The sequence below is a fragment of the Panthera pardus genome, unplaced genomic scaffold, assembly GCF_024362965.1.
Source record: "Panthera pardus isolate Hobbes unplaced genomic scaffold, ASM2436296v1 HiC_scaffold_24, whole genome shotgun sequence".
Classification (NCBI taxonomy): domain Eukaryota; kingdom Metazoa; phylum Chordata; class Mammalia; order Carnivora; family Felidae; genus Panthera; species Panthera pardus.
Genome location: NW_026526810.1, coordinates 61,690,108 through 61,708,572, shown reverse-complemented (window position 1 = coordinate 61,708,572; position 18,465 = coordinate 61,690,108). Strand labels below are relative to the sequence as shown.

General features: G+C 43.6%; 1 protein-coding gene across 1 annotated transcript in view; it reads right to left on the bottom strand.

Annotated features, from left to right (window-relative positions):
- RYR3 (ryanodine receptor 3) overlaps nucleotides 1-18,465 on the bottom strand; it is a 524,284-nt gene that overhangs the window by 6,546 nt on the left and 499,273 nt on the right. The window contains exons 89-98 of the mRNA XM_053889214.1: nucleotides 18,252-18,310; nucleotides 17,170-17,341; nucleotides 15,783-15,869; nucleotides 14,148-14,348; nucleotides 10,927-11,057; nucleotides 6,557-6,599; nucleotides 5,666-5,793; nucleotides 5,192-5,252; nucleotides 4,761-4,907; nucleotides 1,106-1,240 (exon numbers count right to left, since the gene is read on the bottom strand). Coding sequence (XP_053745189.1) covers nucleotides 1,106-1,240; nucleotides 4,761-4,907; nucleotides 5,192-5,252; nucleotides 5,666-5,793; nucleotides 6,557-6,599; nucleotides 10,927-11,057; nucleotides 14,148-14,348; nucleotides 15,783-15,869; nucleotides 17,170-17,341; nucleotides 18,252-18,310 — 1,164 coding nt within the window. The remainder of the gene's footprint in view (nucleotides 1-1,105; nucleotides 1,241-4,760; nucleotides 4,908-5,191; nucleotides 5,253-5,665; nucleotides 5,794-6,556; nucleotides 6,600-10,926; nucleotides 11,058-14,147; nucleotides 14,349-15,782; nucleotides 15,870-17,169; nucleotides 17,342-18,251; nucleotides 18,311-18,465) is intronic.

Here is an 18,465-nt window from a genome sequence, read left to right as displayed (position 1 = left end):
AAGGTGGAAAGACTGTGGGTACGTGTAGCCTTTAAAAGATTTTTTTTAAATGAGCAGATAATAAGTTTTGAACTATTTGACACCTGTAAGAGAATTCATGTAGGAAACGTCTAAGTTAAAACACCTTTGGACCCTGATGAGCATGCTTTTGCCAGATGCTCATTTTCCCTCCTTTAAAGTTGCAGCCTCCGGAAAAGGCCTCCTCCTACTTCCACATCCTCTGTGCCCCCAGGAGGGCAGGGATTCCTACAGCTTCTGAGAGAAGGCGACTTCTGCTCCTGTGCTGCATGGGTCATCCAGGGCAGGGATCTGCGTGCCAGATCCTAGAGCAGGGCGCCGCCCCCCACCACCATCAGTCCTGCCTAGAGGGGTGAGGTTCAGAGGGAAAAGCATGGAGATAGATGCATGCTGGTCACAGTGATGCTCTAGTGACTGTTACATTGCTGTCTGATAGGGGTACCTGTCCCAAGAAAGCATAAGGTGAGTCTTTGGCCAGAATGTTACCTGTATTAAATCACAAGGTAGGGTAGTTCAATGTCACGTGTCCCTGACACACAGTGTTTGCCTGAAATCTCATCATTAGGAACATCTACAGATGCAAGTGTCGCTCTGCCAGCTCCCTGGGAGCTGTGTTCTTCTTGCCCACTAGTGGCTGGCCTGACAGGAACCTTCTGCCCCGCCAGCCTGCCACTCTCATTTTGTCAGACTATAGCAGCTGTTCTGGAAAAAAAAAATCCCCTGGGGCTTCCGGAAATAAATTGGGCACCAGATTCATGGGACTACACCCCTAGATTTCCGAGACAAAGAACCAAAGCTTGACTTCCAAGAAATTTAGATGTGTGTCTGTCCACATTCAGATACAGGTAATTCGCATCTTTACCACAAATGTAGGTGACAGAGACCCTCTCTGCAGTGTGCTCTTTCCACCTAGGTGTAGGTGAGTGCTCCCAAACCCTGTTTCTTTCCATCCCTCTGTCTTTCCTGGACACTTCTCCCTTTCAGAGATGTGGATTCTGCTCTAGTCTCTGTTGTCGCTGTGACTCTCCAGTTCCTCCCTACCCAGGGAGGACAGTGACCAGCTGGCCTGCGGAGGGGGGGGTCTCACCGTCATCATGTCGTCACACTTCATATCAGGCTCATCGTCATCTTCACTTTTGTTGTAGAACTTGCGGAAGAAGTTGAAGGCCACCACGGTGTAGAGGTAAACCACCACAGCCAGGAGACCCACAGTCAGAACCAGCTGCGAGCAGGAAAGAGACAGGAGAAAGGCGGTGGGTCTTCTCCACCCTCGGAGGTTCTTGGAGACCCCAAGGAAACAAGAAAGGGGACAGAGGAGGGGGTAGGAGCGAAGGTTGCTCTACTGCAGGTGGAGAAAACGGGCTATGGGGAGAAGACAGTAACGCTGAGGGCTTGTGGACTAAATTCATCACCTCCAGCATCTCAGAACATGACTGAATTTGGAGGTCAGGCCCGTAAAGAGGTAAATGAGAATGAGGCATTTAGAATCAGCCCCACTCTGATCTAACTGGAGTTCTTACAAGAGGAGGACGTTAGGACACAAAGAGACAGCAGGAGCTGCAGGCACAGAGGGAAGAGCAAGTGACAAAGTAAGAGGCCAGCCAAGTGTAAACTGAGGACAGAGCCCTCCGAGTCTACCCCCACCTTGATCTTAGACTCCCAGCCTCCAGAATGGAGAAAAGATACACGTCCGTAGTTTCCTTCCATCGTTTGGGCCACGGCCTGGTTCTGTTACAGCAGCCCTGGCAGACACATACCTGGGGATGGGACTGGGCTAAATAATCTACGAAGGCAGTTAGGACTGAATAGAAACTGTGCTAGGAGGAGGTTCCCTAGGTTTTTTACAGAGAGAGCAGGGAGCTGAGGCTTCACGATCTGGCTTCCACTCCAACGCTGCTTCTAAAGAAATTAAAGGTTGGGGCTCTCTCTCTGTCTCTCAAAAAATGAATAAATCTTAAATTTTTTTAATAAATTAAACATTCTTTGGACTGGTGGGTGTCCCTACATTACACGTTTTCATAAATAACCATGAGTGGAAAAGTGTGATAGCTTTGAAGTTAGTATAAGAATTATTTATGATGGTTTAGCAAAGTGACATTTCTCATCATCAACAAATCTGCCTAAAACCTTTGCAAGGGCACAGGGCATGCTTATTTCCAGGCTTCAAGAAGTACCACAAATGAGGACTAGGCAGGACCTGCTCATCTGGCCCATTTGACAGACTGGAGGCTGAGCCGGAGCTAGGAAGATCACAGTCTTTATGAATACAAGAAACATATTCAGAGGCTCCTTCGAATGGTGAATAGTAACTTAGCAAACCGCAGACCTCACAGAATGCAGTTCGTTTTAGAAACAGACAAAGAACCTGGGCTTTGCACCAAGGAAGAAATGGCTAGTTCTGCCACTTAGCAGCTGTGTGGTCTTGGGTGAGACAGCCTCTCTAAACGTCAGTTCACTCATCTGTCAAGTGAACATAACATCTACCTTACAAGGTAGTTGTGAGCCTGTCATAGTACTTGGCTGATGGCACCCAAAGCTGGGCATGTTGTTTTGTTTGTTTTTTACAATCTTGCCAGAGTTTATTCAGCAAGCCCATATAAAAAATTCATTGTTTCCCCTTTCCATTTAAGGTACAGTTTTGCGTAATGCCATTAAGCCGAATCAATAAAAACTGAAGTTTCAATATCTGAGTAAAGGGGAAGAAACGAATTCTAAAAGAGCATATCGTAATACTGGTTTTCCACAGATCACCCTTTAGGAAACACTGCCTTTATAGGATCAAACTTCCCAAGACACACACGTAAAAATACACAATGGCCTTTCTCCCAGGAACCTATAGGGAAGCATTTAGCACGCTAAGCAAATACCTACATCACAGTCCGTCATAACCTCCCCAAACTTGAGTTGTTTGAATGCGGCGGCAAATTTCTACCTCTAGCTTTTCTCTGTTCTTTTTATCTTCAACTAAATCGAGAAACATTGACTGCTGCTAGTGCCAGAAACCTAGAAGAAACAAACCACCCTAATACTTGATGACCTAGCACCTTTTATCTTTCAGAAAATTTTTTGAGTATCGTTGACAATGGAACACTAGGTGCAGGTGTACAACATAGTGATTCGACATCTCGGATACATAAATGTAGCTACCATCTGTCACCATGTAATGCTGTGACAATACCATTGACTACATTCCCTATCCTGAGCCTCTTATGACCATGGCTCATTCATCCCATAACTGGGAGCCTGGACCCACAACTCCCTTCCCTCTGGCAAACCACTGGTTCTCTGTATTTGTAGATCTGCTTCTATCACCTTTCACTGCAGAACAATTAAAGGTCAATTTGACTTTAGTTTTTTCTGGTTGGAATCCCTATTTTTTTTTTAAGGCACACAAGATGATTTAATAGGTGTACACATTGTAAAATGACACAGGTTAATTGACAGATCTGTCACCTCACACAGTTACCATTATTATCTGTGTGTGGCGGGGCGGGGAGGGTGGTAAGAACACTTCTGATCTACTGTCTTAGCAAATTTCAAGTATATGAGACAGTTAACTATAAGCACCATGTTTTATATTAGATCCCCCAAATCTATTTGTCTTATAACTGAAAGTCTGTACTCTCTGAGCAACACTTCCATTTCCTCCAGCCCCTGGCAACCATCATTCTACTCTTTGGTTCTAGGAGTTCAATTTCTTTCGATTCCACATATAAGTGAGATCATACAGTATTTGTATTTCTGTGTCTAGGTTATCTGACTTAGCATTAATGCCATCAGGGTCCATCTATGTTGTCTTGAGTGCTATGGTTTCCTTTTTTTTTTTTATGGCTGATTAATATGCCATTATATATACATACCACATTTTCTTTACCCTTTCATCTATTGATGGACACTCCGGTTTTTTCCATATCTTGACTATTATGAATAATGCTTCAATGAACATGGAATGCAGACATCTCTTTGAGATAGTGATCTCATACCCCTAAGTAGGATTGGTGGATCATGGGGTAGCTCTTCATCTAATTTTTTGAGGAATTTTCGTATGGTTTTCCCAATGGCTGTACAAAGCTGGGCACGTTTTAAGTTCATTCTTTTCTCCCTCTCCTACACAAAGGTTTAGAGACATGAGGGAACTCCTGCCTCACTTAGGAAGTTGCACTTAATGAGGAATGAAATGCTAAAGAGTTTGAATTTGTTGACAGAAAGAGCCATTAGAGGATTTTAATCAAGGGAATGACCCTGACAGCACTGTAGAAGACAGACTAGACACTGATGAGACTGGACATAGCCATGACTATAGACAGATATAGATATAGACATATATGTGTATATATATATGTAGAAGTCATTGCTTCATAATCAGAAGCATGTAGTTTCCTGGGAAGTTTTCTAAATACATAGCCTACTTACCAATCCCCAGGGAATGTATCAGATTCATGGAGGAAAGGGTAAACCTAAAAAGAGTCTCCAAAGTGATTCTGAGATGCCCATCACCTGCTTTCCTCCCCCCTTTCCTGAACATTTGATTAAATGTTCAGGGTTTCTAAACCAAGGTCTTAGGGCTCTTAAGTGATGGCCACAAGTTTGCAAAAACAATCTAGTAGTTCACGTGTTTGGCCAAGAAATTTGTACTATACTCTATGACCCACAGTTGTCCACTAGCATACTACCTGTTGTTGGCTCCCCTCCCCAATCTGTATCGAGGCCCCTCCTGTTCTGCATCAGGATAAACCCAATACCTGTTTGCCGTTGTGAGTTACAGATGACAGAATAGTCCTCAGCGTCTTGAAGCCCATTGCAATGTCTAGCAGATGGGCAGCAAAGAAGAAGTTGTTGTAGTGGCCCAGGATCGACATGGTTGTATACCAGGCAAGGTAGAGAAAGGACTGTGGAAACAGAGGCAATTTAGTAACTTTTCAGGCATTCCGGCCTCATGATGGGCCCATTAACCCCCCCCCCCCCCCCTTTTTTTTTTCTCATCTTTGGGAACAGAGCGAGTGAAAGCCTGTCTGCCTTACACTACTGTTCCCCAGGTATGGTGAAGGCCCTCCATCTTTCATAAGCAATCACTGAATCTTTCTTGGCACCCCCTAGCGTGTCACCCGATGGCATCTAATGACATCCCTGGCCCTGTGGCACAGAATCTCGTTTTTCCAGATGCCATACTCACGTTATCAGTAAAAACAACTCCCAGCTTCCAGATATGGTACTTCATGTCGATGGAACTCAGCCTAAAGGGGGACAAGTAATTTTAAAACTTATAAATGTCAGAATGCAGTTAAGTGTTTAATAAGGGGAAAAATTCAGTTTTTTTCCTCTCAGGTTTAATAATCTAAATACAGCTCTGAGTTTTGCAAGCTGTATGTGTTCCCCATGAGACCGAGAATGGTTGAATCATACATCCTGAAATTTTAATTAGTCTTTCTCTTTCAGCTCTTTGAGGCATAAAAGCTGATAGGCCTTTCCATTTTTTAAGGCAGCATTCTCCCAATATGTTAGAACCTAGAAGAAACTCCTAAGCCAGACCAGAGCCTGAGACCACACAGACATTCTGCAGTTCCTTCCTCTGGCATGCAGAAGAGGGCTGGAAAATCAAAGGATCCACTACGGCCAGACTTTGGATTTAAACTCCTAAGCTCTGTACCATGACACCAGAGAGGCCACCTCTGCTTTGCTTTCTTCTACTGGGCTGAAATCAAGGGCATTTTTGTCCAAACCTAGGAGTTCAGCAATGCGTTCTGCTCCGTAGAGATCACCATACTTGTTAATCACCTAAAGAGAGAAGACAACAGGGTGGGTTTGGGCCACTCAACACCATCAGTGTTTTCTCTGGCCCCGAGGTCTTCGGAGCTTTGCTACACTCTGGGCTCTTTCAAGTGACTGATAAAGACATGATTCAAAATGCAAAAGGAAAAAATAAAAAAAATAAAATAACATTCCCCGCCCCCCCCCCCCCCCCCCCCCCCCCCCCGGAGAAAACAGAAGTGACAGAGATAGGTGAAAAACGTTTTTTTCAAGCTGGTATCTTTTTGGAGCAGAGAAAGAAACTAGTATGCAGAAAGCAGTGATTGTATTAAGCTGTTTAGGGCAGCTGATTATAGCAATGGAGCCAAAACCTACATATGCTCATAAAAAACCCTTCTGTGACTTACTCTTTTTGAGATACCATCATAAAAACAACATCAAATTTATTCATGTTTGTAGATGAAGAACTTAAAAAAATTTTTTTTTAATGTTTCTTTATTTTTGACAGAGAGAGAGACAGAGTGCGAGCAGGGGAGGGACAGAGAGAGAGAATCTGAAGTAGGCTCTAGGCTCCAAGCTGTCAACACAGAGCCTGATGCCGGGCTCGAAATCGTCAACTGCGAGATCATGACCTGAGCTGAAGTCAGATGCTTAACTGACTGAGCCACCCAGGCGCCCCTGTAGATGAAGAACTTAAAAAAACAAAACAACAAAAAAAACCCCTACATTTCTTTGGTGGTCATGGAACTCTCCCCATCCCTACCCCCCACTCCCAACTGACAAGGCCTACCTTTCTCTTTACAAACTTGTCCCAGTAGTTACTAGGAAAAGATCTGAAAAACAAAATAAAAAAGGGAGATTCTTAGCATCAAGGCAAGCACATCAAGAAGCTTTGCAATCTGTGTCTGGATCTAGGATCTCCTTGGGTTTTGTCCTGCTCATTCGAGAATTCAGACTGATTGAAAGTCAGAGTCCCCACAGGTCAGATTTATGGTTTTGCTTCTTTGTGTTGACTTCTGGAATACTGGAGAGCCACTCTGCATTTTCTCCTTCAAAAGTATGGTAAAGAGCCAGAAATTGTGGCATCAGACTAGACAGAAGCAGATCCATGCCTCCTGATCCCAGTATAACTGCAAACAAAAGCCTATAGGAAAACACATGCATTCAACCTTCCTTCACTGAGTGCCTAACTTCATGTTGGTACCTGGGGTAGCTGATAGGGATATAGTGGTGGAAAGTGTAGACAAGGTCCCTAACTTCATGAAGTTTCCAGTATGGGAATCATCTTTTGTTCATGTATGTGGGGTTTTTCTTAACCAGAGCGCTCATCCACTCTATTTTCCATTCCCATGTAACTCCTGTGGGGTCTGCTTTTCTCAGGGAATTAGACCCCTCTTGTCTTTTGGACGTGGTCCCCTCTACCATACCATCCCTAACCCCTCAGAGGCAATTTCTGCCCTGAGCCTAGGAACTCATACCAGCTCCACTGCAAATTGTCATTGTTCAAATTAAGGAAGGACTGTCACTTTTGGGTAGGTTGGCAAAAACCATTTAAGATACTTTTCTCCTTTCCATCCTGAAATCGATCTTTCCTGGGAGAGTTCATTGTGAGTCTAGATTGCAGCCAAGGAACCTCTGACCCTTGGTGCAGGCATTCTTACTTCTGTTTTCCTTAATCTGAGTCCTTCTTATTGCCTGTGGAACATAACAGTCTCTTTTTTTATAAAGACCACCCAAGCTGGTGATAAGGAAGTGAGGACATCCCTCTCTTCATGGGCCTCTCAGAAGAACAACTGTGAGCAAATGCCACTTCTCCCTCAACAAACAAGCTGACAATCTTTAAACATTTTTTTCTGTAGGGAGGGGGGAAAGGGGAAGCAAAAGCAATTTCTTTGTTTCAAACATCCAAATGCCACTTAAAAGCAAAAACAGATGCTGGGGTTACAAAGTAAACTGGTAATAGGTTTTATCTCTGGAGGCATGCAAGTGATTATTTTCATTTTCTTCTTTGTACATTTTTCTACTTAATTTTTTTCACGTATTACATTTAGAGCCTAAAATAACCAAAGCAAATAAAAATCAATCCAGGCTTCCTCTGTCCACACCAATATCTCCTTTCTCTTAAATCCTTTATCCAAATGGATAACATACAACTTGGCCTTGGTCACATTTGGTCCTTAACATACAACTTGGCCCTGGTCATATGTGGTCCTAAGGGTAAAATTCCACAAGTGATGCCACAGAGATGCTGACTGAAGGTTCCAGGCAAGACCCTTTCACAGACATGATCTTACCTTGGTCTGGGTATTCTTGTCCCCTGACTAGGTATGTAAGCTCCTTGAAGGTAGAAAACATAGTTTTACTTGATAATATACGTATTTTTAAATAATATCCTTTACTTAAAATCTGAGGTAGATGGGGGCGCCTGGGTGGCTCAGTTGGTTAAGCATCTGACTTCAGCTCAGGTCATGATCTCGCGGTTTGGTTCGTGAGTTTGAGCCCCATGTCAGGCTCTGTGCTGACAGCTTGGAGGCTACTTTGGATTCTGTGTCTCCCTCTCTCTCTGTCCCTCCCCTTCTCATACTGTCTCTCTCTCTCAAATAAACATAAAAAAATTTTTTAAATGTCAGGTAGATGACAGGGCCTTCAGAAGGGAAATGCATAAATAAGTGCTACTTCTATATATGAATGGTCAAAAAATAATACAAGATGCTCAACCTCTTTAGAAATCAAAAAAATGCGCAGTGAGATGCTATTACACACCTACTGAATTAGCAAAATTATTTGAGTTTCTTAACAAGTGTAGCAAAAAGGCAGAGAAGCAGGAACTCTCATACAGTGCTGGTTGGAATGTTAATCAAGACAAACACTTGCATACCTTACTATTCAGGAAATTCCTTTCCTGATTTCCATTCTAGAGAAACTCTTTTACTTGAGCATCGGGTATAAAAGTATTCATTGTCCCACTGTTTATAAGAGCCAGAGACTAGAAACAGTTGAAATATCCACTGTCAGGAAAATGTATAAATACACGATACACACATGACAGGTACTTATATAATGGAAAATGCTACAGCTTTGAAAATGACCAAACTATGGCTACACACATCAACCTGGGCAAGCTCCAGATGCACTCCTGAATGAAAGATTTCAATGACAGTATAATGCATGTAGCATAATTCCCTTTACATAAAGCTCAAAATCAGTTGACATGAAACAATGGTTCCAGGGACACATACCTAAGAGGTAAACTATATACTAAAGCACAAGAATGAATATCACTGAAGCCAGGAGAGTAGTTAAGTGGGGGTTGGGGAGAATACGATCAGAGAGAACATCCCGGACTTTGAAGCTATCAGCAGTGCTCCATTTTTTAAAGTTTGTAGTTCATTAACAATATAAAAATAAAATAAGATTGCTCTCTGACATATAGTTAACTGTAAAAAGTAGGTTACGTGTATTGTGGTGCCATTACTGTGGAAACAAAGATTCATCCATCTAAAATTTTTAAAAATGCTATCTACACATTTCTCTACTCATGGGCACTGAAGCCACTTCAAATGAAAAAAAAAAATCAACAAATATCCTTGTTGGAACGTTTTAGTGTAATTGTCTTATTATCTCCTTAGATCCATTCATAGAAGCTGAACTGCCTTTTTACTGAGACTTTTAGGCCACATCACCTGTGTCACATATACAAGCATTACTGATAACTGCAGAAAGCTGACCAAAGAATCATATTATTTAAGAGTATACAAAATTTCTGTGATGTGATGACAAAGGGTCAGAAATTAGGCCTCGTGTTTTCCTTTTTTTTCTTTATTCGAGCTGACTGGCACAGACATGGAGCAGGGGACAGGCTTTTGATTTGCATGCTCACTTCTTTTCTTCCCCTTTCTAGAGACTATTTTAAAAAGCTCAGCTGGGCCTTTACAGAGCTGCCTCCCTCAGTGTGCCTGACCCTCTTTGGATAAGGAGCAATTTTCTTCTCCCAGGGTCAGAGTTGCTGTTTGCAGACATGCATATTTTAATTGGCACAGCTAAGGGTTTCAACAGTCCCCTCTGTTTACGTATCTCTTTTCCTTCAACACATTAATTTATCTTCAAACTCTCATTTTCCCAGTTGGGAACACACTGGCATTACCTTCGCTAATGATGGCAGCCATTTTCTGAACAGGTAGGGAGAGGGAATGACCAACAGCTTGATGCCTACCACGTGCCAGGTGTATTGTACCAAGCATGTGACATACACTCATTGATCCTCCCAGACTGCAGGAGGTCGTAGGTATTCTCATGGCTCCGTTAATGAAGAGGAAATCAGGGTCTAAAAGGCTTCATTACCTTGCCCCTTTCACAGGCAACTAAGTTACAGAGCTGACCTGGTAACCCGCCTCTGCCTGTAGAATCAATAGTCTTTCCCATCACAGTACTAATCACATACATGCCCATCAAGACAGGCTTAATGACACAGGTAGTAGCACCCCCAGCCAGATGGCTCTTTTTTTAATTATTTAAGAGACAGAGAGAGAGAGAGGCGCACAAGGAGAGAGACAATCCTAGGCAGGTTCCATGCTCAGTGTGGAGCCTGACATAGGGCTCCATCCCACGACCCTGGGATCATGCCCTGAGCTGAAATCTAGAGTCAGACACTTAACCAAATGAGTCACCCAGGTGCCCCCTGATGGCCCTATTCTAACTGCCCAAGGAACTGCCTATCCATCGACATTGGAAGGAGCTCTAATACTATCCAGGCTACTTTTTTGAGACAACTTCAGAGTTGGTGCCGAGGCAGGACTGCTGTGCAGCATAGGTGCTCTGGAAACAGATCAGATGATCTCAGAACCTCTGGGTCAGGGAAGCATTCTGTATGACTCGAACATGAAAACTACTTAACACTGCACTGGACCATCTGTTCTTAGTTAAATATGCTCATCACTCCCCGACAGCCTCCAATCCCCCACTGAATGCATAGGGATACAACACCAGCGTTTGACGGGCAATGGGCTATTTACTAGGAAGGCGGTAGAGAAAACACGTCCTAGAAACCAAAAAAAAAAAAGGCTTCTATTAATCAGTCTCCAAGGCTGGTTAAGAACATGCCATTCTGTTTACAGGACAGACGCCTTTCCCTTTTTGGGATGGAGGTGAGGGGACACTTACGGTGTGTTGATTACCAAGCGGTCCCACTGCCCCTTGATGTCATCTTCAGATGGCTGTTCAGTGATATACAGGCCATCGAACTCCAGCTTCCTGGCAATTTCTTTTTCTCTTTTGAACACCACCAAAGGGACCTACGAGTGGGAAGACACTGCTTACTCAACGCAGGCTTTCTAATTCAAGCACCCTCTCCCAAGCATTTCTCGCAAATTAACCTTTCCCATTTGAGGGGGCAGTAATCTCTTATTTTTGAAGTTTATTCTTTTTAGTAATCTCTACACCCAACCTGGGGCTCAAACTCACAACTCTGAGATCAAGAGTCTCATGCTCTACCAACTGAGCCAGCCAGGCAGCCTGGGGGCAGTAATCTCTTTGTAGTAGGATTCTCAGGGTGCCTAGTTGTGGGTCCAAAGTCAAATCTCTTCTCACTCCTTTGGCTAATATGTTTCCTTCTCCAAAAATCTGGAGCCACCCTCATCTTGGGCCACCCTTTAAGGTTTGGGTTAAATAGCTTGTAGTAATACAAACTGGACTCCTTGACCCATCCTGGGGAGAAGGCCATATTTAGACCAGTCCCTGGGCCAAATGAGTTAGGTACCCTATGACTCCTAGGCTGGAGTTGAAACATGACTTAGAAAGAAAATGAACTATTCTAGAATGGATTGCTCAGCCACAGAATACCATGGAATGTTCCAGCCCCCTTCAATGGCTAGGGTCATACTGATCTCATGGCACTGACGTGTGGTTAATGAAACATGGGGGTTTGCTAGCAGGGATGAGAGGATTCACTGGGCTGTTATTGAAGTTTTCTTCCTGAGAGGAACACAGTTATTGGTTTCCTATTATCATTCCCCATTCTCTTACATTTGGAACTTTGAGTTTAGCCTAGAGATGGTGGCATGGCTATGGTGGCCTACCACAAAAAAAAGTAGAGAAGGAGGGGAAACTTGCTTCAACCATCAACAGACATACAATAATTCAAATAAGGGACAGAGTTAGTGAGGTCAGAGGGTGCTACTGAAATCCTGGGAAATGAGAATTCAGAATAGCCAGGGCTCCTGTAGCCAGGAAAGCTTAATGCAGACAGAGCCAAGGCTTCTCATTCAGCTGGAAAGCCACTGGTTACTTGGCAACATCCCTCAGGCTTTGGTCTCCAAACGGGTTCTTCCAATAACTCTTTCTCAAAGCTCACGGTATCTATAAATACCCATGCTATTCCCTTATTTCCAAGGGAAAAAAAAGACAAAATTTAGACAGTGATTTGTAAAGAGTTACTTCTTGCCCTTTTTATCTTTAACGTAACAAAACAACACCACGGAAAGAAAAGACTAATGACAGGAAGGTGGCAAAGGCTAATAATAGGCATTGCACCCTGTGAGGAACTGATGATCGCTTGCTAGTTAATGGATGATGTGGGAGGGAAAGCAAAGATAAAGCTACTCTGACTAATACCTGCTATATTGTGAAATGACTCTGAATAGTCATCATCATCATCATCATAATCATAATCATAATACTACCAAGTTTTAGAGCAGTACTCATCTCTGGAATTCGAAGCATTCCCCCCTTCAGTCTTCTAAGGATTTGTATATCCTTGTAAGTAGGACTTCCACATCTTTATTCCCTAGATAGTGTTTACCTTGTGTTTTCTCTAGGTCACTGGTATACCTGCACTGAATCCAACAAGCTGAGCCCTAGGATGGTAAACTAAGGTAAACCACTAACACTCTAGTGGTTACTATGTTTGTGTTCTGGGTCCCTCTATACATTTTAATTCATTTAATACTCCCAGCTACTTTTAGGGGTTGTGCTATTATTATTAACACTCATATGTACAGAGGAGGAGATAGGAATGGTGAGGTTAAGTGGCAGAACTGTAAGTCCCACCCAGGCAGCCTCCAGAATGTGTGCTCTCATCATTACAAAAGAGTCCTTAGCGTGGATTAGAGCAAGTGGTCTCCCCACCGGGGTAGCTAGACTTCCCACATGATACTACAGTTCCTGGGGACGAAGAGAGGGCCACAGAGATAGGAATATATGTTTGGGACTCTTCCCAGGAGAAGATGGCTTAGTGTATGGCCAAGGAGACTTCCTACTTACGAAACAAAATGTAATGAGAAAAAAGATGTGGTATAGTAGCAACAGAACCAGACTTAGAAAGCCAAAAATACTATGATTCACATGAATATATAAAGATTCATATAACTATAGTAGTGTCTGAAGATGGCTCCCGTGAACTATGTCTCCTCATATTCACGCCCTTGTGTGGCTCCCCCTCATCTCCTGTGCAACAATGAATCTGGGCTGACCCTGTGACTTTCTGTAACCACCAGAAGGCAGTAAAGTGACACTGTGACAGTTCTAGGCCTAAGCTTTAAAAAGGCTAGCAGCTTCCGTTACTGTGCTCTTTTTGGAAAACCCCAAGCCGTCATATGCAAGAAGTCCAGCTACCTTGCCGGAAAGAGCATACAGAGAGGCCAAACGGAAGGGGGAATGCTCTGAGTCTATACGGAGAGAGAAGTCCAGCTGCCCCAGCTGAGCCCAGCCTTCCAGCTGTTCCCTTGACAACACTCCAGGTGTGAGAGTGTGCCATCATGGACAGTCCAGCCCAGCTGAGCTGACAGATGGTTGCTGGCACAGCTGCCTTCACACAGAGCAGAGGGATTGCTCAAATGTGCCCAGCCAAGTCACAGAATCTTAAAAAGTGATTGTTATTTTAAACGACTAAGGTCTCGGGAGGATTTGTTGCACAGCACTAGATAGCTGAGACAGTAATCCATCAGTAAGTTTACTTCTGACATCTGAAGTAGTTAAAAACCAATAAATTTTGAAAGGTGAAAAGCATTTTTGTAAAATTCCAACATAAGTTCCAAGATCAGAAGCAGCTCTCATTACTAGCTGCATGTGTGACTTAGCATGATGACTCTAATCCTATGAAATTCAACAGGAAGTATCTGAAAAGGGACTCCCGGAGTAAGGCTTCTTACAGTAGGGTGTGAATACAGATCACCCAGGAGGGCATGTTGAGTCGTAGCTTCTGAGGTAAAAGGCCAGGGGTGGGGCAAGATTCTGCAGTTCTAACCAGCTCCCCGGTGATGGCACTGCCACCACTCTCTGAACCTCAGGCTACAAGCCAAGTCCTGGAGAATAAAGGGCTCGCTGGGTTCAAAATGATGCATCTTCCCCAAGGAGTCAGATTAGATTCAGAGTAGCCAGCAACTCACCTTCAGGCAGTAATAGCCCACCACACAGACCAAAGAGATGATGGTGTGGATAATGGCCAAGGCCCGCAGTGCTGGCGCCATATACCCAGTGCTCTCCTGTAGGACGAAGAACACCATCGCTTCTTCCTCTTCCTCATCATTAAAGGAATTCCACAGGTTTGCAATGTCCTCTGTCTCTTCTTCCAAAGGCTCTTCAGTGACCTGGCCCAAGACACACACTTTCTTACAAACATCAGAAAGTACCTCTGCCAGTGGGCTCTCCCCCCATTTTTTCAGACTGCTAGCATATGCTATACACATGGTAGTAATGCAGCATTATTTGCTGAGGGAATGAGGTTTTAGGTAACTTATTCCTAGGAATCTCCAATGTCTATCATAACTACAAAGAAAATTTCCGAGAGAGAAATACTATCTCTTGAAAAACAAAAAAAATTACAAGAGCTGGGGTGCCTGGGTGGCTCAGTCGGTTAAATGCCCGACTCTTGATCTCAGTTCAGGTCTTGGTCTCAGGGTGGTGAGTTCAAGCCCCGCATTGGGCTCCGTGCCCAGCACGGAACCTACTTTAAAAAGGAAGAGGAGAGCTTTACTACATGTGCTATGATCCCTATACCACAGGAGGTAATTTCTGAAATGCCGTGGCCTGGGAGGAGGCGAAGACACGAACGTGCACGTGCACAACTGCATGCGCATGTGCTTGCACATAGTCGACATTTTTTCATTCTTTTTTTAGATGCCTTTGACATGCATGCCTTCAACTGCCATTCTTACACAGATGGCTTCCAAATGTACACCTGTGAGGCTTTCCACCTGCATTTCCATTGCCTGCTGGCTACCTTCACCTGGATGACTGTCTGCGGTCACTTCAACCTCAGTATGTTTAAAGCCAAGCTTTGCTACATGCCCCTCTACAGACTTCCATTTTTCCTCCACAGGCAAAGTGCCGGACCATAGGCAAAGGAAAGCCATTATTAGTTCAATCTAGTGGCAGGTTGATGTAGATTAAAGCAAGATTTATACAAATCAGATTGATGGTTTTAGATAAGGAGGGACAGAGGCAAAAGTTAGAATAGCCAGTTAAAGGCTATGTCAGGAATTCAGGACCTAGCATTCATTTATTCATTCCACTAACATTTATTATGTGCCTATGGTCTACAAGACCCACTTAGCAATGTTCAAAATCTTTATTTATCTTGATTAGTCTCTTTTCCCATATCCCCAAACCAACTACTGTTAATTCTTCCTTCATAATAGTTCTAACATATGGACCAATTATAACGGATTTCTGTTACCTTATCCTTTAAGGAAAAAGACTTGTATTTACTATTCATTTTGAAATGCATTATAGTGCCTAATACAGGGTCTAGAATATAGTAGGTACACAACAAATATTTGGAGAATTTATTAAGTAATGACTAGAACAAGCCTAAACTATGGAAATGACGCCCTAACTGGCCTTCCTTGCAAGCAGTGTCTCCATTCTTCCAAATGTTAAAGAGTATATCCTTTTTGGAAGCCAGGGACTTAGAGATTTCCTTAGATATTAGAATTTCTGCTCTAATTAAGGGCATAAGTTCTATTCTGATTTTTAAAAAGTATACAGTATAGTGAGCAAATAACCCCCAAATGCAGTATCACCTTGTAAAAGAGCAGGATGAAGTTGATAGCGAAGGCTACAAACAGAGCGAGGAACCTCAGGTTGTAGAAATTCCTGGCCAGGTAATGCTGAAAAGGAAAGGACAGGCAGAAGTAGAAGAGTTCTGGAAGGGAAAGAGACCTTCCTTCCCTCCAACAGGAGACCTTTTCTGGTTAGAAATTTACACGGGACTGGCCCTACTCCTTGATAACCACTGTACTAAGACAGTGCTGGACTTCTTATGACTTATTTGGGGAGAAACAGGAGCCATTGATTTAGAAAAGTGGCTCAGAATAATGCTAAAAGGAACTCTGCCCTGGTTTACCCCTCAGGGAATCAAAAGCCTAAACAGGTCACTAGCAGAGAACCGAAATGCTGCTGTTAGGGTGCGTGAGTGCATGCGCGCTCTATGCAGACAGTAAGTCTGTTTACAAATGATGAGTTTTCTACGCCCAGAGAAGAGCCCTGCAGCTCCCACCCTGGATGTAGCCAGTCTGTGGCCTAAAGTCTTTGTCCCCTTGCAAGTCACTGCCTCTCCCTCTGCCTCTCCCCCTCAAGGTAGCATTCCCATTGCCATCTTCCCTAGAAAAATCAGCACTTGGGGGCACCTGGGTGGCTCAGTCAGTTGAGCTTCTGACTTTGGCTCAGGTCATGATCTCACGGTCTGTGAGTTCAAGCCCTGCGTTGGGCTCTGTGCTGACAGCTTGGAGCCTGGAGCCTGCTTCAGATTCTGTGTCTCCCTCTCTCTCTGACCCTCCCCCATTCATGCTCTGTCTCTGCCTTAAAAACAAATAAAAATTTTAAAAAATTAAAACAAAAAAAAAAAGAAAAATCAGCACTTGAGGACTGGAATGATAGCAGTTTGGGAAAAGCTCTCAGTCTCTCTGTGTAGGAGGCTCTCACCAATGGTGTTGGGGAAGGTGTTATCCTGACCATCAGCAGCTGCACCTCAGTGGGCAATTTGTCAGAGAAAGGACATTACAAGCTATGCTGAGGGCTGAATGCAGGTGGAATAACAAAGCTTCCAAGGAGTAACAGGAGAACCTAACATAAGAATATTCTTTCTGCATCCCAAATGGTCTGGCCGTTTCTGAGCTCTGGACTATGACAGGCTAAGTGAGCACATAACACACGAGAGCTCACTGGCAGAGAGCACAGGGCATCCAGTGCTGGGTAGAGGGGCTGGAGCACTTGGCTTTCCCCAGGCTAGCCTCTTTTCCTTTTCCTCCAACACAAAAGGAAACAACAGATGAATGAGAGAAGAAAAGGAATGAGAGAAGAAAAGGAATGAGAAAGACAAGGAAGCATAACTAAGCAAACAGTGAAACAGAATCAGTGACCACTCGTCTGAGGTCTGCACCGGGAGCGTGGCCAGGCTAGAGTGCTTACCAGTAACTTGGTCTGATAGATTTCCAACCCTTTGAAGAAATTAGCCATGAAGGCTTCAGGCTTCTCAACTTTCTGGCCCCGTCGCCGCTTCTTCTTCTTTGTCACTTCTGCCCACAGGACGTCAGCTTGCTCTTCCTCCTTGGCCGTACCCTCCTTCTCCCCATCTTCCATGCTGTACGAACAAGAAGCCCACTCAGCACAAAAGGGCAGCAGGGGGCCTGGCCCAGATAGGGAGACTACATTAAAAAGAAATCTTGTAATTACTCCTTGAGGGTGGCAACCTCAGGTCTGTATCATTCCACAGTGCCTGGATGTCAACTTTGCATTTAATGAGCTGTGCCCACTTGGATGAGTCATAATCATGGGCATGTGTCAGTTGTAAATATGTTTGTAGTCTTCTTAAATTCAGCTAAACATTTTTTTTTAACCTTCAGAAAAGTTGTCTTTAAAAATTTTTTAAATGTTTATTTTTTAGAGAGAGACAGACAGAGCATGCGTAGAGGAGGAGCAGACAGAAAGAGAGAGACACAGAATCCGAAGCAGGCTCCAGGCTCTGAACTGTCAGCACAGAGCCTGATGCAGGGCTTGAACTCACGAACCATAATATTATGACCTGAGCTGATGTCGGACACTTAACCAACTGAGCCACCCAGGTGCCCCGAGTCCTTTACTTTCTTAGACTGCTGGAATTAGTAATAGTACCTTTCTTCTAAGCTTGTGGTAGGAATTAAGTGAGATGCTGTATAAGAGATCTTAGCACAGACCATGGCATGTAATACGTATTCAGTATCTTAGCACCACCATCAGCATTATACAAAGTTGCTAAGTGTGGGTATTCAATAATTTGTTTGGCGCGATGGTGAAATTCTGGTCTATTAGTGCAATCACAAAGTTAACAAGACCAACAGAATGTGTTTCTTGTATAGCTGGGGTAAAAAGAAGTATGTCCAGGACTTGTACAGTATGTGTTTCCTGCATTAAGGGAAATTAAGTTTTCTACCTACCATTGCAACAGAACAGTAGGTGCTATCAAGAGCTATGTGCTGTAGCACCTCAAGTAGACGAAGCTACCAAGAACTTACTCTGTCTTCTCAGGCTCCACTTTTCCTTCTACTTCATGTGATGCTTTCATTTCTGCTGCCTAGACAAAAATAACAATCAGGTAAGTTTTCCTCAAATTAAAGAGATCATGGTAATGAGCCATAAATGGCATTGGCCATTTTCATCTCCTTGGTCACAAGTCCTCATGGCTTTCTCTCTTCAGAATGTCTCTGCTCTTCTCAGGATCACAGGACA